The 24,880-nt window shown below is 45.0% G+C and overlaps 1 protein-coding gene across 2 annotated transcripts in view; it reads right to left on the reverse strand.

Moving 5' to 3' along the window:
* The window catches only part of MYO5B (myosin VB), an 842,958-nt gene that overhangs the window by 578,782 nt on the left and 239,296 nt on the right, over window positions 1-24,880 (reverse strand). For both annotated transcript variants that reach the window (XM_069219220.1, XM_069219218.1), the window contains exon 3: window positions 8,572-8,743. In XM_069219220.1, the coding sequence (XP_069075321.1) occupies window positions 8,572-8,743 (172 nt within the window). The remainder of the gene's footprint in view (window positions 1-8,571; window positions 8,744-24,880) is intronic.

Below are 24,880 nucleotides of genomic sequence, written 5' to 3' on the forward strand. Positions count from 1 at the left end.
CCACAGTCACTGTTCAGATAGTCAAACTGATAATTAGTTAATTACCTTTTTGGGGTAGTGGTGGTCCCATAAGGTGAAATGTACTGTAGCAGTACTCGAGTACATCCTTACAAAGTGCAACCTCTGGGCGCTGCTAAGGCAAAAACATTGAAGCCGGCACGATGCTGCGCTATTCATTTTTTTATTTTATTTACAGGGACAACCTTCCCTTGCAGGCAGCATTGTGCCAGGAGTGAGATGGGAAACAATGGAACTAGAAGAAAGACTAACAAAAAGGGAGGGGTTTTCAAAGTTCATACAAAACTGTTGATGATGCACAATGCACCGGGTGTCAAACGCGACACCACGCCATTGTTGCAGACTTAGAGTATGAAAAGGTCTTCCGCCACAATGTGCGTGCTTCAAGAGAGAAACTGTGAGAAGAAACCTCACTTGATGTGTGGGAATGAGTATGTTGGACAGAAAGACTGGACCAGCTCTTGAGAAGGTGCGATGTACTATCTGTCTGTTGAAATGTGATGAGACTTGTACAGCCCATAGGAGGTTTCACAGACATTTTATGTACGCTTTGCAAATTAGAGATAAAGAAATCTGGGTCTGTCTTCTAAAGCATTCAAACCAATGGACATAGTTTGCTTTTCAGAAGGGATAAAAACCATCTCCGTTTAAGAATCAAAGCTGTAGAAAGCAAACAAACCACCGTTTTTAAACCTGAATGCCAAAGGAAAGATCTTTGTCAAAAATGACGACCAGGTTTCTCGCCTCGGGTACCAAGGCGGTCAAAATGCCCAGGAGCCCTGGGCTAAGCTTTTTTGACCAACAAGATATGGCACCCCCACTAATCCGTATCTCGGTCTTTGCCACCCTTAATTTTTAGGAAATGTGTTGCTCTTCCATTATGAAAGGGTGAAAGACACTTCCCAACTGCCTGAATGAACTGGCCTGCAGACGGTCAAATCTCAGTGAATCTGGATGTCTTCAGCATAGGAGAGTGCCTTATCTACGTAAGAATGCACCCAGGTAATAACAATACAGATTAAACCAGATGGCTATGGACCTCTGCAGCACCCTGCAGGTCCCAGGAAGTTCAGAAGAATAAAAAGTTGGAAGACACAGTCTGGGATCATTTCTCAGGAAAGTGTTGTATCGTGATTGTAATGGCTCGCGCTGATAGCGCAAGCCAGTGAATAGTAGATGTGTAATGGCTCGCGCTGATAGCGCGAGCCGGTGAAAGGAGAATGTTGAGGGCGAATGTGGGAGAGGAAGTGGGGAGAGATTCGGTGACGGTTGGATGGAGGAGACGGAACAAGGGACGGCGGCTCTGTATGCGGCCGGGGCTTTTTACTTTGGAATTATACTTGTGAGCTACAATCAACTTAAAGAATAAAGAAGTTACTTACCATTTCCGTTCTCTTGTTGTTACGGTCGGAAAGTATACACAACAGAAAGACTGTAACCATTCCATTGCGAGGCCTGCTAAGCCACCTGTGCTGAGACGGCCAATAGAGATGACATGATCTAATGTGTCAAAAGAAACTGAGAGATCAAGCAGCTGAAGTCCGGCTTGTACACCCTCATCTCTAAGAACAACAATGGCCTGGACATTGCTTTTATGTAAAAGAATGCATCAACCCATCGGAATGGTAGTGATTCCACACTACACACTATAACTGAGTGTGTTTGGGCCATTTGCTGTCTGCAATACTTAATTCTGTTATCCAACTCCCACCAAAGTTTTGCCAGATTTTGGGTTCATTTCAGTGACAGCTGGTGACCTTTAAAAGTGAAGGGGGTTAATCCTTGGTTAGAATTCCAATGACCTTCTTCGTGAAGGGTTCCCTCACACTTTCGTACACTAAATGCCTCATTTACAAAGATGTGGCGTAGGGTATTCGTTTTGCTGTGCTGCCCTACGCCAAGTTGAGAGGGCAGGAATGCACCTTATCTACGAGAAACAGTGCATTCATGTCCTTTAAGCCAACGCCAGTGCACACTTTGGTGCCCAGGGCCAACGCAGTCACCCTTGTTCTGGCAGATTTGTTTTTGTGCAGGAAGGGACACCTTCTTGCACAAAAACAATCCATGGAGGCATCGTCCTGGTTCTATGGGTGCTGCAGAAAAAACAAGGAGAAATTAAAACATTTCTCCTTGTTAGGGTTGCTCTGGGGAGGCGTAAAGTTTTGCCACTGCCCTAGGTTTACATGACTTTGTAAATCTGGGGCAGCATCAAAATCCATGAGTGTTGCGTGGACCACCTCCTTCACACAGAGTAAGGCAACGCAGAGCTTTTCTGCTGCCTTTCCTTACTCCATATCTAGTAAGGAAGACTTAGAACCTGACAGGTATCTTTTTCTTTTTTTTCCCAAAACACACACGCACCGGTGAGAGGTGGATCTATTTTAATCCATCCACAACTCTTATTCACAGGGAAAGGCTGCCCAGCCACGGTTAGTCATAGATGGTCCTACTGGTGGATAAATCACACAATGCAAGAGCTGCTTCGCCTCAATGACTAATACATGAAAAAACAATTTTCCCTGCAAGAATCCGGTATAGTTCTTCGGTCTCTTAACCGGATAGCAGATAACTCAATAATGCTTCATTCTGTGCAAAACAACAAACACCAGCAAGGCAAAAGCCTTCTACCCAGGCACACGCCTGAAGCGCAGTCAGTCGTGACAGCTCTATTTGATCAAGGCATCCGTTCCTCTTTAAGCGGTGTGTCTTTGCAGTAGTTTCACAGCTTTCCCTGGACGGTTTATTAGGACAGTCTGGGGAAGGACACTAGTGCTGCAGCAGAAGCGCATGGGGGTTACTGTCAGTGGCGTAACATTAGCCCCCGCAACCTCTGCAGTGCGGGGGGCACCCGAGCTCCAGGGGGCCCCCTCAGCACAGCCGGCCCTGTGCACAGGGTGCAGGCCCCTGGCTGCCTGAAAGCTCCTGAATGTGTTCAGGAGGGATGGGAGGGCCCCCCTCAAGTGTCGCTACGCCACTGGTTACTGTTATGACTTAGAAGATGTGGCTCTACTTTTCTGCAGTGTTAGATTCTCTTGTAGAAAGCCTCTCAGGGTATCTCAATTTGTTTTCCAAGCTCCCCCCATCTTTATAGACGAACGATGATTGGGAATAAATGCAACTACCAATCCCCTAAACACAACCAGCAGTTCTTCTGTCCCCTGGACAGGTAACAGGCAAGAAAGAGAAGGGGAACTGGCTCCTCTTATCTCAGAATCTCCATCAATCTGCAACCATAACAACTAGTAGGGGTCTTCAGACCACAGGAGACAAGCTGGGACATGGTGAAAGATGAATCTACCAGACTTCTCAACCAAGCTCAATGTACGACAGTGGGAGACGGCAAGGATAATAAGGACACAAACGCAAACCAGCGCAAATCCACAATCGCACCTTAGCCCGAGAAAGAACACATTACTCGAAGTTCACATGCCTTAAGGAAACCTATGCAAATAATTTGAATCTGGTAACAGTGTCCACCTCTTCAACACCTGTGCTTTGTGAAGAACACAACCCCAGCCACATTTTTAACTTGCATTACATAGAAGAAGAATGGACTCTGCACAGCCCTTGAAAACTACAACACAATTCAATTTTAAAAATAGTGTCTTACCAGCAGCAGTTCATGTACACAGGGCTGTTAATAAATCCTGAACACATTAAAGATGCTGAAATAGTATTGGCCTGAATCAGCTCAAAGGGGGCAGGCTGTGAACATCCTGGGTGGTGCAAAAGGTGATGCAAGGGGGTGAATACCCCGAAAAATAGGTGGGGGCTTAAGTGCCATGTTCCTGTACGGGGAAGATATGTCCCCATGGAAACCCAAAAGAACTTTAAACAGTACCAGTGCACTTCTGCATTACATTTGTGCATACGGTAAGGGAGACTTGGTACATTTCCATGTAAATTAAAGTATATGCATGCAAATGCAAATGGTCGTCTGCAACCGCAGCTGGTTCGCAGCAGCAGTCCTGGAATTCTTTCAGTTGCATAAAAGTTGGAAATTCACGTGACGTGTAGGAATACATCTTCTGCCTTTCCTGCCTGCACCAGTGTGAATGAGAGCCATTCGTACATGGAGCCAGAACAGGGTGTGTTTATATTGCCTCTTCCTGGTATTAATGAGCCATGTTCTATGATTCATTCAACAAGAAAGGTCAGTGTGGAGGGAACATCTCTTCAGTTGAGCCATTCAGCAGCTGTCTTGGACAGGCACTAAATGTACCACTAAATGTGCCACGCGGACTGGACAGAAATAAGTCAGTTCTTGAGAGATTTTCTTTCAGATTTTAGTGCAGGAAACGTAGAATTACATCCCATTCAGGAAACATTTCTAGTGGATGTTTTAGGGGGTCTGAAATTCAAGTAACTACTGTTGAGGGCTCCCTTATTTAATGTCAAACCATTAATCTCCTGACTGTATTTTCCCTCCTTACTAGTTAAAGGAACTCTTGTCTGCCTGACTCACGGAGGACCCTACTGCCTCCTGCGAAGGACTCCAAGACTTCCTGCTGCCTAAGTCTTTAGGTAAAAACAGGAGTGCCTTCTGCTTCCTTCACAGTGTGTGAGACTGTCCTGACGGATTCCCATGTTCCTGGAAGATGTTGTCCTTGAGAACAGTTTTTGGCATCTGTGGTGCCCAACCACGTCTTCACACCATTCAAGAGAGATAGAAGAATTTGCTTGAGAGACCGGTTTTCACCTGCACCTTGGTTCCCACCAAGAGACCCCGGTATCTTACTTCACTCTCAGATAGAAGGTCTGGGTGCCACAGCACCTGTCGCTATTGAGGTCCGATAAAGACGTGGGATCAAGCGTAGGGCAAGTTGATGGTGGAGATTGTGGAGGGCGGTAACTTAGGAGACTTGAACACTAGACCACTACGTAGACTGACTCCCCTGCGCATCCACTTTCTGGTAGGAGTGCACTACTGGGGCGTAAGGGCTAAAGCCAGTATTTAGGCCCCTCTGGAACGGAGCCGTTGCATGGCAGCATCTCATTGGTTGTTGTGGTTCTCTGCTACGTACTAGTCCTAGCCCGTCTATGTGTTCCTCACCTTTGTTGTTTTGCTCCTTCTTGGCCCTCTTGTGCACAAGAAACCCTCTATTTCCTTCCATTCTGATGCTGAGATGGCCTGGTGCCTTTGAATATTCTGCATCCTTCTTACTTCCTCAGCTCTTGTCTGGTTGCATTGTCTCGCTGCCTGGCACCCTGATCAGACAAAACCCAGCAACATGCACTGCCAATACCAGTGAGCCTGAGCCTCTCTTGATTCACTGTCTCATTCCGGCCTGCAGCAGTAGATTTACCTGTGGTACCCTACTTACACTGCAGACAGTGCAGTGACTTAGCGTTCCTCTTCCATTGAGGTTATCCACTGACATTCCCAGCTCATGATGAATCCATTCTGAGAGCAAGACCCAGTCTGGGTTTTCTCTCTCACGCTTATTTCCCGTTTTCTCCCACTCCCTAGAAGAATGTGTTGTTTCCTTCACTCACTTACGTACAGGGGCTTTCAGTAGGTCTGCTCATTGGAACCAGACAGTAAGAAGTAATGATCTTCAAGGACGTGAGCCACTTGGTCATTAAAGTCAAGGCGGTTCTTTGATTCCAATTGTAATATCAAAGTTTTAGTTGTTTTTTAAAAGACTTGAATGAAACAAATCTATGGCCACACTGAAGCTACGGGAGTGGAAATCATATGCCTGTCCTTCATTCATAGACGGAGCTGCACCACCAACGACTACGATCATTTTTACTTGGAGCAGAACTCCCACATGGGACATGCCGTGCCAATGCCTGTGTTGCTGGCTCTTGCACACCAATGGTCGTGCAAGGCATAAACACTGGTATACTGGAATACATCACTACCCATAACTTAGGGAAGGGTATGTAATCTATACCATTACCCCTCTTAGGGCGTTTAAGACACAAGCAGTGCATAAGGAATGCATGTGAGTGGGGGAGCTGAGACATGTTGACATCACCAGCCCGCAGCCCCCTATCCCTCTCACCACATGACTCAGGGGAGCCAACAAATAGGAAAGCAGCATCTCCACACTTGGTGATTCAGTCAATCAATCAATTTTTGTAAAGTGCGGCTACTCACCTGTGAGGGTCTCAAGGCGCTGGGGGGAAGGGGAGGGGCCTCATTCGAAGAGCCACGTCTTGAGGTTCTTCCTGAAGATGGTGAGCAATGGGCTTTGTCTGAGGTGCAGGGGGAGGTTGTCCCATCTCTTTGCTGCGATGTAGGTGAAGGATCGTTCCCTGGCGGTGGTTTTACAAATGCGAGGGAAGGTGGCCAGGGCCAGCTGGGCGGAGCGGAGGGATCTGGCGGGGGTGTGGAAAGAGACGCGGTGGTTCAGGTAGGCTGGTCCTGCATTGTGTATGGCCTTGTACGTGTGGGTGAGTAGCTTGAAGGTGATTCGTTTCTCGACTGGGAGACAGTGGAGGGTGCTCAGGTGTTGGGAAATATGTTCTCGGCATGGGAAGTCCATGATGAGTCTGGCAGCGGCGTTCTGGATGAGTTGTAGTTTTTTATGTTTCCAGTCGCGGTGCTGGCGTAGAAGGCGTTGCAGTAGTTGAGCTTGCTTGTGACTAAGGTGTGGATGACTGTGGTGTGGCAGTCTCCTGGGATTCATATGAAAATCTTTCGAAGTTTGCTGAGTGTGTGCCAGCAGGCGTGATTGTTGGGGCGTGGGTTGCTGGCTCTTAAAAGGCAGTGCAGCACTTGTGCTTCCAGCCTGGTCCTTCTGTTTGCACTCTAGTGCATCTTGCCAATAGTCAAGAGAGCACACATCCACATTCGCGAGAGACAAATTATCTTTATATATGTGCATAAATATTGGCTATATTTGTAACTCACCAAAGTACTGGAGTCAACTAAACACATCTAACTTCTTGTATTAAAAAATAATATAAAAAAGTAGTAGCATAAAATACACAAAGTACACAGACTGATATCATACACCACCCCTGAAACAGCAAGAAAGCTACAAACACAAGCAATTGTGGCTCAAAGCTTCTTCTCTGGCAAAGTTTGCCTTGTTCAGATCCCTTAATAATACCTTGCTACATGCGGCTTACAATGAAACATTTAAAATGTCCTAAACAATCACTTCTGCATTTTAAAATGGGCAGCTTGACAGGCAGTGGACAAAGTAGACATAATACAAACTGCCCTGTTTCATCTCTCTCTGCTCACTAATAGACTCTTCCTGAGCAGGACTCTCCAACCTTTTCTGTAGTGAGAGCTATTTCTGTTGAAGGAGAACCCTCCTAAGCTACTAACAACTTCTGTCACTATAAAATAAAACACTGACCACATTTGTTAACAGTGCAATATGATGACCATAAGTAGGATTATTTGTAATTACCACTCAAACATCTATGGAGGGGTTACCAAACAAAATGCCAGGAAAAAATAAATAAATATTAAATACATCCACTTCACTAATGAAATAAAAGTCAACGCATCACGTGCCCCCTGGAACAAAGGACATAACCACAGCTATAAGTCTCCCTAACTCAGCTCATATCATTCAACTATCAACGTTAAATGTGTTTTGGAATTGCAACCTTTTGTCTTTATCAGCATATCAGTTTCTGAATATATATATATTTTTCAGTCAAATGCCACTTTAATTTTTGGGCAAAGAAATTTGATTTCCAGAAAAACAGTTTAAAAAAAAAAAATCATTGTGCCTTTAAAATATTCGTTTTCATTTTTATAAAATACACAGTTCCCAAATATCAGCTTCCCATTTTATGTACTCACACATACAAACGCCTCATATGGGTGGATTCTGCTTCAAATGCCCAAGTATTACATAATGTGGACCATAACACCAAGTATGCATGTAATGTGCCAATAATGCCCATCATTGCAGTGCTGCCTTCTTTAATATGCACAGACCCTCTGAATGAGATACTGGCAGTCGCAGCTCGCTGTAGGGAAATGGGGCGGGGCAGCGCAGCGCATGGCAAGAAGGGTGGGACCCCAAAAAACTAAATAATAAACATCAAAAGTACCTTTTTCCTGCGCCGCTCCATCTGCTCTGCTCCGTCGCTGCAGGCATAGGCTCCCAGCCTGCCCTGCAGCCAATCCTGACGCTGCTTAAAGCAGCGTCAGGATTGGCTGGGAGCGCCCAGCCAGGGCACTCCCAGGCAGACTGGGAGCCTGTACCAGCTCTCTCCAGCCCACACTGAGGGGGAGTGCTGTGCACTCCTCCTCCGTCCACGTCACGCCCGTGGCCCCACCCACTTTTATAGAAACAACATAATAAACTGAGTTTATTATGTTGTTTCTATAAGAGTTTTGCAGCTCCTGCTGGCTCTGAGAGCTACTTCAAGAGTGCTGGTGAGGTACCAGTAGCTCCTGAGATACTTGTTGGAGGCTCCTTTTCCAGAGAATTGCACCAAAAATATGTAGATTCTGTAAACCAGCCACTACCAGCCATTGGTGCAACGCGTCACCCACCCGTACCGAACATGCACCATTGATGAGAATGAACGATGTTCAGTCGCCATGCTGTATAAATCCCAGATGTTGCTTACCACAGTAGGTGTAGATGTGGTTGGACTCCAGAAAGCGGACCTTTAAATTATGCAGAACTGCTGGCTCGTGAAGATAGCTGAGAGCCGTCAAGTCATTCTCTCCCACCAGAATGTCCGGGTTACGCAGGAACGGGAGCTGGTTACTTTTGGGGTCGAGTGGATATTGATACAGCTAAAATGGCAGAAAAGGACAGGTTAGGAAAATCATTGACAACAAATGGCAACTCATTACTTGAAATAAATGCACATTCTGAATATATAAGAAAGAACTTCTGAGTGCTCATACACTGACACACATCGTTGCCTTGATGCGTGAAACTAGGTCTACTATAAGTGGACCCGTTCTAATAATAAAGAAAAAAACTCAGTGGGGCACATATATACATATACACAAAACATATCGAAAAACAATAAAAAGCCATCAGCTGACACGTGTTTCGTCCTGACTGGACTTCTTCAAGGCTTTACTCATTTCTATGTCCATATGTTCCTATCCCTTCTATCATCCTCTGTTTGAAACCACAGTCAGTCACCTCTTTTTTCTTCGAAATCAGTCTAAAAAGGCATCGCAAACCTCATGTGTTGAGGAACCAGCTATACAGTCCTCCTTTTGTTCTATTAATTCATCCCAATTCCGTTTTCTGATAGATCTCGGCAAAAACGCCAAGGGCTGTGTGCCCCGTTTAGAACTTCCGATTTGTTCGAACAACAGGACTGTATAGCTGGTTCCTCAACACATGAGGTTTGCGATGCCTTTTTAGACTGATTTCGAAGAAAAAAGAGGTGACTGACTGTGGTTTCAAACAGAGGATGATAGAATGGATAGGAACATATGGACATAGAAATGAGTAAAGCCTTGAAGAAGTCCAGTCAGGACGAAACACGTGTCGGCTGATGGCTTTTTATTGTTTTTCGATATGTTTTGTGTATATGTATATATGTGTATGTGTAGAATAGGATTTTCTTCTTTCTTTTTATTAAAACTTCTATTTGCATAGACATATTTTTTCTCGGATTAGTTTTACTTTTGTATATGTCATATTCTTTGAATTAGTTTGTGAACAATTTTCAGGAAAAGGAGAAATCATATCAATTATTGTAGTTAGATTTCAATAGGTTTTCCCATTTCATCTCGTTAAGATATCAAATTATCTTTAAATGTAGACACTGTCTTTGATGTGCCCCACTGAGTTTTTTTCTTTATTATTAGGAAAATCATTGAGGTGCAACTACTCAACTACGTCAAACTGTTTTTTTCTGGCCTGTGCAATTAGCATTTGCAGCAAAAATCTGAAAACACATTTGCAGCAAAAATCTGAAAATAAATGACAGCAAGAAAAACAAAATAACATAACAACAATAAACGGAAGTAACCCACACGGTGTTGTGTGCGATCTGTGTGGATAAGAGCTTTGGTGCCTCACAAAGGGGTAGTAAGTGCTATACTTGTGGTATAATACTCTGCAATAAATACAGCTGCAATATAATAGTTACCCACAGAGGGGTAGTAATGGATTCACAAGAGGGGCAATACAGTACATTACAATACAACTGCAATATCACAGCCCCCCCACAGTGGGGCAAGTAAGCGCTTTTACAAATGCAATAATAACTAGAACATTAATATCACTAGGTGTCATTCTTTTTTTTTTATTTTTTTTTTTACTTAATAGGACTTCGCCTTTGATCTTAGGCTCTGCTACAAACAGAGACCCTGTCAATCTCAGTGCATACCCTGTCAACACAAGACTGACCAGACACCAAGTCAGGTCACCAAGCTAACACAAGTAGATGTTAAATGATAACTACCTTTTGTGTTATAAGTTGGTAGTAGTGCATAGATGCCCTAGAGAAATGCGTGTAGGTGAAAGAAAGTGGTAGTGCGCTGTTCTCACGCACCTCTGAATACTGAGTTGGTCATAAACACAAGTTTATGGACAAATCAGGTTGTCCGTAAATCTCGCAAACATGCTTAACAGTTCTTTACAGGACATATTAGTCCCAAATCAGTAATCTTTCAACTCTACAGCAGGTGCATGGTTGCCCCGCTACATTGAACACTATTGCTATTTAGGTTGAGCCTATCAGAGGGTGCAAGCTGTCTATTTACAAAAGGCATACTGTGGAGTTACCAAGAACATAGAGGGGCTTGGAGCCCACCCATTGCTTATCATTGGTTGGCTATCCTGTCACTCATTTGCATACTTCTTTTTTGTGCCCCTGCTTGGCAATCCTGAGTTTGTCCGACCTAAGGACAATATCCTTTTTACCATCTCTTTTGAAAGTCTTGCTTTTATGCCTGCTTGCTTTTCAAGTTCTACTTTTTTTCCCTTTTTGCTTAAGCACTCCACAAGTGTGCATGTGTTTTCCAGTTGTCTCCTTCATGTGCTTCTCTCTCCCTGCACCCTGTGTTATTCACTCTCATCCATGTGCTTCTCCCCTTCGCCCCACTCCGTGTTATGGTTGCTCTCGTGTTTCCCCCACTGATTTCTCACCTTTGCCCTTCTCCCAGCCTCGTCTACATTGCTCCTACACCCATTGCTTCTCCTACTGTCCTCTATGTTCTTTCCTTACCATCACATCTTTGGGGCTGCTTTACCCACCTGCAGCCACCTTCTCTGTCACCCGTTGCTTCTCTTCCCCAACCCCGCCCTCCATGTTGCTTTCAACCCCGCCCCCCATGTTGCTTTCAACCCCTGCCCTCCATGTTGCTCTCCCCCACCACGCTTGAAAAACTGCTTTTAAGCATTTTTTTATTTTTTATTTACTAATCCAATTCTAAAAATCATATCTAAAAACTACTGGCAAATCCAATCGGTCTCAAAGACAGAGTCTGTATTTACCCCTCACAAAAAAAAATGTGACTGAGTCATTCTTAGACGAGGTTACAACCTACTGCAAGCTTAAACATCTCTTACAGATTTGTGTCAAAACAAATGCTTTAAAGTTTAAGTACTCTATTTTGGCAAATTGTACTAAACTGTAATAGCTAATGGTTTTAACTCAAATTATTTTTATTAATTACACAATACATGTATTTGATTTGGAAAAACATCTCTTTTACTTACACTGTACCCTATAAAACTGCAAAAAGGAAAAATGCTAAACTTAGTTTACTGTCTCAACTAGTAGTAGGCATGGGCCCCAGGCCGGGGGCCTATGCAAATGGAATGCTGAGGAATCTATGAATTCTTTTTCATGCAGTTGCAAAGGCTGCGAAGATTTGCACCCTCAATAAATGTTGGTACTTCTGCAGGGTCCCAAGTTTGGTACCCTATGAAGAACTGCTTTCCTATTACATTCCCCAGACAATTAGACAATACTTGTCCCAGCCAACGGATATCAGCTTTTTACAAATGGAGCACCAGGGCGAGAAATTGGATTGGTTGATATGATTAACTGAGCAATGAATGGAAGTTATTGAATAATGCATAGATTATCGCACACAAGCTATGCCTTGTGAATGAATAGATGTTATTGGATAATGTATAGCATGTCACCCACGAGATGTGTTGTGAAGGAACGGATGTTATTGGATAGCTTATACCACACAAAATATATCGCACCCTGCACGAGATATGTATTCTGAATGAATGGATATTATGGGGTAATAGAAGTTATTGCATAGCGTATCCTGCATGAGATATGTCTTCTGATTGAATGGATATTTTTGGATAAGAGAAGTTATTGCACAGCGTATCCTGCACAAGATATGTCTTCTGAATGAATGGATATTACTGGATAATGCAAGTTATTGCATAGTGTATCCTGCACGAGCTATGTCTTCTGAATGAATGGATATTATTGAATAATGGAAGTTATTGCACAGCGTATCCCACACGAGATATGTCTTCTGAATGAATGGATATTATTGAATAATGGAAGTTATTGCACAGCGTATTCCACACGAGATATGTCTTGTGAATGAATGGATTGTATTGGATAATGTGTAGCCAACCTGAACAAGATATATGTTCTGAATAAGTAACTGCAATTAAATGGGCTGTCTCCTGTGAATGAAACAGAAGCTATTGTAAGACAACATTTTAAATCCGTTTGAACTTTTTTAGAGATGGGGAGCGTCCTAAGATGCATTATCGTGCGCAAGGGCTTCATCTGCTTGTTCCCACCACACTAAATAGCAAGGTTTGTGCCTGGACTGCAGACGCATTTTGTACACGTTGAAGACTGCGCCTAAACTATCTGGGACAAAAGTATGAGCAACTGGCGCTTCTTCTAGGTGCACACACCCTTGAGAGTTGGGCTTTATCCTTCCGATTAAGATGCAACCAAAGTGTGAAGCCGCCGATGGCAGGCAGGGCCGGCTTTAGCGCTGGTGGCACCCTGTGCGACAGACTTTTTTGGTGCCCCCCCACCCCATGACCTCCTACCACCCGGCAAAAGTGCCCCTCATCTCTCCATTGCCCCTCTAACATACATGTCTTGTGCTGTAAAGCGCTGGTAAAGGCTGGCTTTACTAATCCACTCAGCTATCCACATAAACATTGTTCTGGTCTTTGCAGCAGGCATTTTAACCCTCTGCGCTACTTTATATCAAAGCTGCCGTTAGACAAAACACCATCTCTCTCTGTCTCTCTTTCTCTCCCTCTCCCACTCCATCTCCCTCTCCCTCTCCCTCTCTCTCCATTAATCACAAAAGTTATCTTGTCCTTTTAATTGCTTCCCGAAGGCTGGACGTACAAGGATCTTTTCAGCAGGTGCTTTTGAATCGTAAGTTATTGCCAAATACAGCGTCCCCCCCTGAGGTCAGCGCCCCCCCATCCAGGTCAGCACCCGGTGCGGCCGCACCTCTCGCACCGCCCTAAAGCCGGCCCTGATGGCAAGCTTAGTGCATCCATGTGCGGCCATGACACACAGGAAGTGTCGTGCCAAGCACCCGTGGCTGCAGCCCAGGGACAGCTGCATGGAAATGTTCAGCAGCGCACACTGCTTTGTGTCCAACAGCCATTCCAGCCCAGAAGGCCTCCTAAACTATGCCTGTTACCGGTGGAATATGACTGTTGATGCCATAAATTATGGAGTATGAGGGAAGCCACAGAGGCCTCCTGGCAGGGAAGTTCCGCCTCTACGAGCCGGTACCACGTGAGGCGAAGTCCCACGCGGCTCGTTTAGATCAGCAAGCTGTTCCCTTTGCTTGGAGGGGCAGCATACAACGAGAGGTGGTCCAGAGCCCCCAGAGCCACAAACTGAGTGCGCTTCTCACATTTAGCAGAAAGCATGGTTATGCTAGAGAGGCGAAGGCTGGAGAGTTCCGTGGGGCAGCAGCCACACGGGGTCAGAGAGAGGCCGCCTCTCCCAGAAGGCCTCATTCTTTCACTGTCAGAGGATGCTCTGCTCAGAACGCTGTCCTGCCAGTCCAGTGCTCTGGGCAAGGATGTAATAATAACAAGGGTTGCCATAGCCAACAGGTCTCGCCTTTGGGACCTTATACGTGTATAGATAATGCAGAACATTATCCTGGATGGCACACCATCTACTGTTACTTCACGAGAAGTAGGTTACAATGACCACACCAATCCAACATGCTGAATAAAATGAGTAAAAACCGAGGCACCTCTTAAAGGATAATACATCGTATTACGGGCTTAATCATAAGCTTTAAGCAGATTTTCTACTGGTCTTCGCAACAACGTTTTGAACTAAACCTCAGTGTATGCTTCAATTTGTTTTGTTTTACAACACTAGACTAAAAATCATGAGGTACACAAAGGAAAACAAATGACATGTCCCAATGATAAGCACACCTTACACAAAAACATGACAAACAAAAATAAACAATTGAACACAAAGCCCCTCTCCCACATCAACACCATGTGTAACAGAAGTGAGAAAAGACTAATTGCTGAGAACACAACTCTAAGATATGTCATTCCCTCGGGCTGAACCACCCCATACTCGATCCCACTTCTCGAGTTTCCAAGGCGAAGGCCACCACTTGCTGCAATCTTTGCTCGCGTAAATGACAAGATAGTGACCGAATGAATCAGGAGGAGTGAATAGTTTGCTTCGTACATAGCGCTTATTTTCAGTCTGGCTGCTTTGTAGCACTGCAAATAGCACCTGCTAAGATGCCTGAATCCTATAATCCATACTGTATGGCCTTCAGATGGATAGAAGATTGTGTGTTGGACCTGCTGGGAACGTGACCCTTTTGCTGCTCCCACCACTATCTCCTTCCCCTGCAATCCCCCTTCTTCCTTCCCCCTCCAGCGCCTACTCCCAGCTCCCCCCTCTCCTCGCATGCTCTCCTGCACCTTCCCGCCTCTACTTCTGACCCTGCCCACCGCCACCCTGAACTCCTCCACTCTCCCCGGATCTACTTAATGGAGGCTGCGGCATGGCCGCGCATCAGACACGCCACTGGTGCACTAAAGGCAAGCCCATCTGTGCCCCTCCATACCTGAAGCATGCCCAGTACCACAAACCCTGGTCCAAACAGCCCCCGCAGCTACCACCACCGCACTCCACCTGCTCGACCCAGGATGCCGCCACAACCGCTGCTGTCGCGCCACACCTCATTCCACAGTAGACCTTGTTGCATTAATTTACTGCCACTTCACCTTCCACCACACACCCGCATTCAACACCCGTGCATGAACCACACCACACACAACTCCCACACCACAACTCACATGCATGCTTCTCAACATACACTTGCTCAGCAAACATACCACCAGAGTCTGGGACCTCATCAACTCCCATTCACCGGACCTTCTCTTCTTCACTGAATCCTGGCTTAATAGCATTGGAACCCAACATTGCCACACCCATACTGACGGGGTACAAGATTGGACACCAGGACCGACTCCACAAGTCCAAAGTGGACTTGTGATCATCTACAAGAACGTCATCAAGTGCACCACACTCTCGGACCCCCCAACACCTCCTTCATGGAACACATGCAGTTCAAGATACAGACAGACTAAAGAACCACAATCAAAGGAACCCTCGCATACCGCCCCCCAGACCTCGGACCAGCTTCAGTAACCTTATCACCGAACTCATCACCTCCCTTTCCATCAGATCCCAAGACTCCATTCTCCTAGATGACCTCAGTTTCTACCTGGATAACCTCACAGACCCCAGCTCCACAGCCATGCTGGAAAGCCTGCAGAATATTGGACTCGCCCAGCTCGTCCAGTGCCCAACGCACAACACTGAATACACTTTGGACCATATCTTCTCCTCTAGTGAAAAGGTGAAACTCAGCCACACCACCCCACACAGATGGACAGACCACTCCATCATGCACTTCCACCCAGACGCAGCTGGAAGTAAGTGATGGAAACACCCCCCATACCAACTGACCAGACACCACCAACAACTTAGATAGCGACATATGAAAATGTAACAGTTGTATCATGGACTGCACAAACTTCCTCACACCTATCAAGAACACAAAACAAAAAAAGACCAACAAGCAAGCCAGTTGGTACAATGATGACCTCAGAGAATCCAAGTGCTTCTGCAAGCAACTGGAGAGAAAATGGAGAACCAGCAGAGAGACTAACACTAGGAGCACCTATAAGGCTTCTCTCGGACGCTACTGCAACTAGCTGGGAAAAACAAAGAAAAGGCCCCTGGCACAGAGAATAGAAACCAGCTCCAACAACACCAAAGAATTATTCTCCATTGTCAAAGAATTCTCCCAGCAGCTGCAATGAATGCTAGCACACCCTTGCAAGACCTCTGAAGCTGGCTCTCCATCCTGGTAGTCAATTTTACACGATAAATAGCTGAGTGCAGCCAGTGGAACTCACATATTTAGAGCATCATTCCAAAACTGATACATTTTAATGAGTGGTTCACTATTATACAGATTATTTTAATAATCAAACTGCTGCACCGAAGAGTCACTGCAAGAAAAATTAAATCACATTGCCCTCAATGGGAAAATGTATATTTTTTAGACACCACCAGTAACCATTTCATACTCTCCAGTTTATGGGGTGTAAGCTGATGTAGTCAGATGAAGAAGCAGTATACATATGGAGCCCTGCCACACACAAAGATGCACATTCCAATAGGTTGAACAAAATTCAATAATTGGGCTGGGGGAACCCTTTGGTTCCATCAGTAAACGTAAGTGGTTTATGGAAGAACTGGGAAAGAAAGGGGCATTTACAGATCTCTTGGAAGGAAAATAGAGACTGAACTTTTCATCCAAATAGGTGTTTGTCTAATTAAAAGTCAATAAGGTGTATCATGGGCAAGTTTGTCAAACCCACAGGGCCGCACAGGGAACCAAAAGCAGCCCTGGCAAAAATGTTCAAACCAACCCAATCCTTTTCTCCTTGCTCTTTCATGTCCCTCTCCTTCCGCCCCCCACCCCACTCCTGAAATCCCTCAAACACCCTCCCACCCCACCGCTTGCTGTAATTACCTGGCGAAACTGCAGAAAGTGACAGAGGCGCCCGCAGCCATCTAGGGTGATGCCTGGAAAAACAGACAGTCCGGGCCTGCAAACCAAGAAATTGTATTACAGTCAAAGTGTTGTCCAGCTCTTCAGCTGAGAGGGGACCTGTTCCAGTTTAGTGACTCCGCCCGCTTCAATGCTATCTCATGGCCCTTCTGCAGAACTCTGTGGGTTTCTGTTTCCTACTTCCATATTAAGGATGTTGGCTCCATCTGGGCTTTAGGAGGATCTCCATTCTGTCAAGATCTAACATTCTGTGTGACAGCACATGTGAGGAGCCAATCCAGCCTAAGATTGGGCTGACCACTTTGGGGCAACCCATAAAATCATGTAACTTTAGAAACATCACTATCTCCTCTGCTTCAAGTTGTAAACGCATGTAAATGTGTAAAAAAAAGCTAGAGGAAGCAGGTGACGTCTAGTAATATTCCAATTACATGTTTCTACCTGACTCACCCCTACCTCCCGCTCACACCAGGATTTCTGTGATGTGGTCTCACTCGGTCGCCTTAAATAACATATTGTTCCATGAATTGCACCTCAAGCACGGAATACTTCTACAACTATTAAAATCGTGTGTCCTGATGGGGGAGATACTCCAAATCCGAAAATATGAAAGTTAAACTCATCCATGTTCCTTCCCTTTACACTTTAAGGTGACATAGTTCTCAATAATCCTCCAAATTATTGGTTCACAGTTGAAGAGGAAGGAACAGGGATAATTATAGTTTTTTATATTCCTATTTTTGGATTGGTAGTTCCTCCCCCATCAGGATACCTATTCAAAGTTTGCATTGCACTACATACAGAGGGTTGTAGACAGCCAATCCTTGGGGGGAGAACACCTCTGTGTGTATAACGTTCTTGATTGTCAAGAGAATGCGGTGGATTCCTTCACAGCTGTTGTTTGAAAAGTAATAGTTATAAAAATACTCTCTGTAGGTGTTCTGCCTCACCTTGCATTAGGTCCATGCTGCATCAAATACATAAAGATACCACTTCCAAAATGGCATTAACCACCCACTTCATCAGCCAAATCTGGTGGGATGTTTAAGTAAGAAGGCTTTTCTTCCTTCTAGACCACTCAGCTGTGGCACTCTCTCAAGAATATGCCTTTGTGGGTCTCGGCTACAAAGCGCATCTGCTATCTCTTCAAGGCATGTTGTTTACTGTTAGTGGGCTTGGAGACCACCGATTACTTACAAATGGATGGCTTCAAATCCACTCTCAATTTCTTGCTTCCTCACTTCCCTCTTTTTGCATGTGGCCCTCCCCTAGAGAATGGCCCAAATATTCTGCTATCTGTCTTTGCATGTTCCCCCTCCCTCCCATTACCATGACCCCACAGACCACACATCACAACAGATGAGCCAGGAGGCCAGATGCTTTTGTCCCGTCCTCTGAGATGTTTTTGTTGCAGCTTTTATATAGCACAAATTTGACCTGAAAGTTTTAGAGTGCTATACACAAGGACACATTAATGTTGTGTATGCACAGGAAGATTAAGTGATTTGCCCAGGATCACAGGATGTTGAGCTGGCGCTGGGAATGGAATTTGATTCCCCAGTTCCTCAGCGCTAGCTGTTAGACCACTGCCTCTCCTCCTGTCAAATTCACAAGTTTGTTTGAATCGTTCTAATCGTCTCTTTACTTTATTTTTTATTAAGTTACGTTTCCCTAGTCCCTGAGCACTTCCAAAAGCACAGGGCAATTTGTCTGGCAGTACCTTTATCCATACCAACATTGGAAAGAAGGTGTGAACGTGCCCCAGCTCTGCCATCCTTTCAGTGGCACCGGTCCGACTTGTGACTGAATTTTCCCAAGCCTACCACTACTTCAATAGCTAGTCTGACAAATTAAACATGGCAAGACATCAAGCACGACTGACTGCCACATCCAAGAAGTATTTTGAAGTCATCAGTCTGTGATTAAACAATAGAAGGGATGGTGATGTTGCAAAAGGGACACGCATGATGAACAGGGCATCTCTGCTTCGTTCTATTCTCTGAGTACCTGTCCCTCCTCATACCTGGAAGTGTGGCATAGACTGAGGAAGACAAGCTCAGGGGGCTTCAAGTCTGTGATGCAAGCCACCCCAGTTTGGACCCAGCCATTTGCAAATCGATCTTGACCCACATCAGGCTTGAATCCAGTGGCACAGTGAGCACGGGACCCACACCTGGTCATATCCTTCAAGCTAGCCTGGCTGATGAGGGGTGATACCTCGAAACCTGCCCGTTCGGGATGGACTGTTCCCATAGGGAGCAGGGTCAAGGCTCATTTGCATATTGCTGGGTCCAAACTGGGGTGGGGTGGTGGGCAACAAAACAATGGATTAAACCCAGATCTTTGTGACTGGGGGTGAATGTTTGAATTGTTCAGCATTCCCTCCATCATCTGTTTTTTTGCTTTTGTCACCCTAAGTGGGATGGGTATGCCCAGACATGGGTCCCGTGCACACTGCGTCCTGGAGTGAAGCAAGCTTAGCTGATGAGGGGTGAGACCCCGAAACCTGTCCCAGGATACTTGTTTCCGGTTCAGGGAGGACCTGGCTTGGCAGTTTGGGCCTGACTGCTCCCATGGGGAGCAGGTCAAGGCTGATTTGCATATGGCTGGGTCCAAACTGATGTGGTGTGGTGGGTGAAAAAATGATGGATTAAACACAGATCTTTGTGACTGTGGGTGAATGTTTGCATTGGTCAGCATTTTGTCCATCATCTGTTCTTTTTGCGTAATTACACTCAACAAAATTCTACTCCTCACTGTGCCACATATTTACACTACATATATTTCAACTCACCACCCCATACATCCACTCCACTCCAAAACACATTATTCTAATCCATTTCATACCACATAATTCAACTACACAAAATTCCACTCCGTACCATGCCACATAATCCCTAGCCACATAAATAAACTCTACAACAAATAATTACACGCCACAAAATTAAACTCCGCTCCATGCAACACTCCACATAATTCCACTCAACACAACACGATTTAATGCAACATAATTGGACACCACGCCACTTAATTCCTCCTCAGACAATTCCACACTAAACCACATAATTTCACTCCACACCGAATAATTCCACTGCACAGATACAAAAGGAAAACCCAGAGGTAATAGTCTCAAAGCCTAGACCTATTGGCTTTGCCAATGCTTGTTATTAATGCCTTGAAATCACGGAAATACTCCACCCTTGCAACAAGATCCGAGATCCTAATTCACAGGATCAAGTGCCCATGCGAACTTCCCTGCAGAGGTGGCAGATGTGAGTCTTAGACAACCAGAATTTACAGAACTTTCACAGTCGTAAATGACATTTAGTGGGCATTCCTCAGGGAATGCTCCCCACAAATGTTGTGAACATGAACAGTGTTGTAGCCTAGATGCATTATGAATAATGTCCTAGGTATCAACAATTCTTTCACAAAGTTATAAACACTTCTACACTTTGACAACCAGATGCCTGAATGCAGTATTTTGGAAATCTAGATTTAAAATTTAAAATCAGTTAAACTACAGTTTCGTTCACTGAGTTTGTTTATAATTATTATACTCTAAAACCTGAGCCTGGATATGATTTGAAACACAATTGATCAAGTGACTTGCTCGTTTTTTTCAGTAAAATTTAAAAGGGTTAAAGAAAAGTGGCCCATCTAGACCCTAAAGTGAAACTGGGCCCAGGTGAAATGGTGATATTTCAAGTGTACACTGGAGACTCTTTGTGAATCAATTTTGGGGTCAAACATCTCATCATGTGCAGACACACGTCATGAAGACGTATGGGACTACTTTTTGAATCATGGACAAACAGCGGAATAACGTAAATCTCTATCCTCTAGGGCAGTGGTTCCCAACCTGTGGTCTGGGGACCCCTGGGGGTCCGCAAAGTCTCCTCAGAGGGTCCATGACTGCTTAGAAAATTAACTAATATTAACAGATTAGGTCCCCAACTTTCAGTGATGATTCAGTGTGGGGGTCCCTGGATTCCGATAATGATTTAGTGGGGTTCCCAGGCTCTAGTAATGACAAAGTGGGGGTCCACAGAAATCAAAAGGTTGGGAACCACTGCTCTAGGGCATGACCATGCTCAGACCAATTAAGATATAGAAGCAGGTGTGCCATAGACAGAGAAAAACCTCACAAGTGTGTATTCACACCATTAAATATTTGTCTCGTTCCAGCTTAGGGTACAAACACAGAAACATACATTCATGGTAGCGGGTGCCTTCGTAAGCAGGTCTTCTGCTTGATATCACGGGACTGCCTACAGCCCGACCCCAATTTTATAAATAATATATTTGTGAATATTTATTGAGGGTATATGTGTGGCACATTTTAACAAAATAGCAGATGGTGCGTTTTGCTGTGGGCAGGTACATAGGCGTGGCTGACGTTTCAAAAACCCAAACCTTGTATGCAAAGGTGTACAAAGACCGCAATTACAGGGGACAGAACGGTTTGCATGGTTACAATATTTATGCCTCATGTTAGCATTTGCATTCTAATATTGTTGCACGATGAGTTTGTGGCAAATTTTATGAAGAACAGATGAAAATGGAGAACAAATGAGTCGCAACTTATGTCACTTATTTTCCTGACGGACATAAGGGGCGGGGCAGGCTTTAGATGGGCACCAACTTATATGAGCAAAGACAGAGGAGACTTGTTTCCTCCTCCTTTTCTTCTCAGTCATTGGGAGGTCTACGGTCATTTGGCTAGAGGAGCTGTCGATGCAGGTGGTTGTTATATTAGTATAAACAGCGTATGTTTTTAGAATTAGACTTTAAGGGTACATGTGCCATAACTTGGGAACAGGTGCTCTACAATACAGAAGGTGGCTTTCAGCGGGTGACAATGGATTCACGAAGGTCGGTGGACAGAGCGTTACCCCAACTGATATGAGAAAGGGGAGCTTGCATGGCTGACTGGAAGAGTAGGGCTGAGAGAAAGGCTTTTACCTTGATCAGAAGCCAGGCTTGTGACCAGGCCACCTGGACCTTCAAATTTACATGCTTCGATGATGATGTTGGCATAGAAAAAAGCCATCATGTTGCTTCAGCCAGGTTTCGCTCTGGATTTGTAATTTTACATTGGATGTTGGCTTTTGTTGGGTTACATTTAGGTAAACTGCAGTTATCTAAGAATTGATGGGACTCAGGCATTGTCTCAATCATTTTATGGAAAGGGATGATGGTACCTTGAGACAGAGCTGAGTATCATTCGCACACTCAAGTAACAAGTCGAGTTTTGTCACAGAGGTAGAATAGCACGAGTCAGAGATGGGGGGTGGGGGCTATGTGTTTGAGAGTGAGGGTTCCTAGACTGGTCAATATTGTTTTCTATTGGAAAGGCACGAGATAAGCCAGTAGGGGATAGTGTCAAAGGTGTCCATACATTTGGACAGAATAGAATCTAAAATTTGGTGATTCAATCTTCCAGTGGTCACCTAGTGCAGATCTAGAAGAACAGCAATGCAAAGATGTTTTTGTCTTTAATTTTGAGGGTTTTTATCACTGACCTGTAAGTTTATTTTATTTCTACAATAGGGGTGAATGCCTGATTTGTATGCTTGAAATAGGTTGTGACTTGTCAATGTGGTTTTGTAGTTGCAGTGCTGCAGACTTTTCGGTGGTTTTGCCAAGGAATGGTACATGGGCGATGAAATGGTAGCTGGAGATATTATCAGGATCCAAAGTTGTATTCTTTTATTATGATGACAATGTATTCCGTTTTCAGTGAAGCCGAGAAGATTCCAAGGCAAAACTGAGAAGGAGCTAAAGCAGCGGGTGATGGCTACTAGGAGAGGCATTTGATTTTGTGGGAGAGCAGTTTGTCACCGTCATATGATGCGGCTTGGAGAATTTGAAGGATGTTGCTCAGGGTATCACTGGTGGTGGCTCTGGAAGGGCTGCCAAGGAGAGGTGTTGCCCAATGTGGTGATGTAGGCAGGAAGCAGTTGTTGTGTTATGTTCACTGACAATGTCAATCATTTACAGATATTATACATTTTGGTGAAGAAAGATCAGTGGTGCTCGAAGATTTATCAATGGATGGGAGGTGAGAGCAGGTTTGCGCAGTGTTTTACAGGTTTAAATAGCGGCATTCGCTCGTGGCTTCAGTGGAGGTTACAGCATACTACTGTACAGTGTTCTTTGTTATTCTTGAAGTGCAAGCAATACACAGCAAACTGAACCAAACATTCAAAGAGCAGTACAACAATTTGAAACTCTTGCCATCATAAATATAGTGGACTGATCAGTAACCAGATACAAGTTGCAAATGTATTTACATTTTTCTGTAGTGCAGATGTTATCAGAAGGACTATCAAAATGATGTCAGAGTGCCTTGCACTGAAGGGATGAATGAGCAATGCTGCATAACAGCGGGCTGTAAGATGATCCTATAGGATATCCGCAGTACATAGAAACATCATGAGGTAGTCATTGGTTCCCTGTTCATGATGTATGAGGATACCTCCAGCTGGTAAATAAGACATTGTCACAATATATTCTGTTGAGGATCAGGGTGTTGAGCTTGGTTAGAAGTAAGTGTTTTTTCATTTAGGTTTTTAAAGAGGGAAGACTGGGTCTCATCTTATTTCAATTGGGATTGTATTCCTTGTCTAGGGAGCAACATCCAAGGAGAAGCGGGAGAGTGTTGATGCCTTTGAGGTAGTAATTTAAGCTCAATTATGGCTGATGTAATGAAGGGGTTTCCAACCTTTTCTGTAGTAACAGCTAATTCTGTTCAATGAAAATCATGCTAAGCTGCTAATATTATTAGTTTAAGAACAGTGGCCGCATCAGACCAGACTACATTAGTGGCCCTCCCAGGTGAGATTACCAGCAGCCATCACCTCAGTGCATCGGACAAGGTTGCAAACATTAATGTAAACAAGGCTTTGCCATGTGAAATGCCTCTTCATGGGCAGTACATAACAGCCATAGCTGCAAAGCCCCTGGCACCAAAGAAATAAAATTGGTAATAAGTCTCCCCAACACCCTATTATTTAACTCTCAAATATCAGCTTTAAATATATTTTGGATGCTCAGCTATATTATTCGCTACACATTATGGTTTCTGAAAATACACACATTTCATCTCAAATAGAGTTTTCAATTTTGGGATACACATGTTAAGTAAATGAAGCAAGGGCTTCCAATTTAGTAGGCTGGGCTGCATGCAGGAGAGCTACATACAGGTAGCTGAAGCGCCTGGGGTAAAGTGTTCATGTTTTCATGTGTGAGAGATTATCTTACTGCAGCAGTGATGATAGCTTTTAGGGGGTGGTTCTAACGGTGGGAAAGGCAGTATTCTTACGCCTATTCCAATTGTGATCAGATGAAGGCAGCTACTACCAGAACCTCAGCAGATATAGGGGGTCATTCTGACCCTGGCGGCCGGTGACCGCCAGGGTCACCGACCACGGGAGCACCGCCAACAGGCTGGCGGTGCTCCCGAGGGCATTCTGACCGCGGCGGTTCAGCCGCGGCCAGAAAGGGTAAACCGGCGGTCTCCCGCCGGTTTACCACTGCCCTTGTGAATCCTCCATGGCTGCGGAGCACGCTCCGCAGCCATGGGGATTCTGACACCCCCTACCGCCATCCTGTTCCTGGCGGGTCTCCCGCCAGGAACAGGATGGCGGTAGGGGGTGCCGCGGGGCCCCCGTAAGAGGGCCCCGCAAAGTATTTCAGTGTCTGCTAAGCAGACACTGAAATACGCGACGGGTGCAACTGCGCCGGCTCAATTCTGAGCCGGCGTCCTCGTTGCAGGGGCATTTCCTCTGGGCCGGCGGGCGCTCTTTTGGAGAGCGCCCGCCGGCCCAGAGGAAATGTCTGAATGGCCGCCGCGGTCTTTTG

The sequence above is a fragment of the Pleurodeles waltl genome, chromosome 1_1 (assembly GCF_031143425.1).
Source record: "Pleurodeles waltl isolate 20211129_DDA chromosome 1_1, aPleWal1.hap1.20221129, whole genome shotgun sequence".
Lineage (NCBI taxonomy): Eukaryota > Metazoa > Chordata > Amphibia > Caudata > Salamandridae > Pleurodeles > Pleurodeles waltl.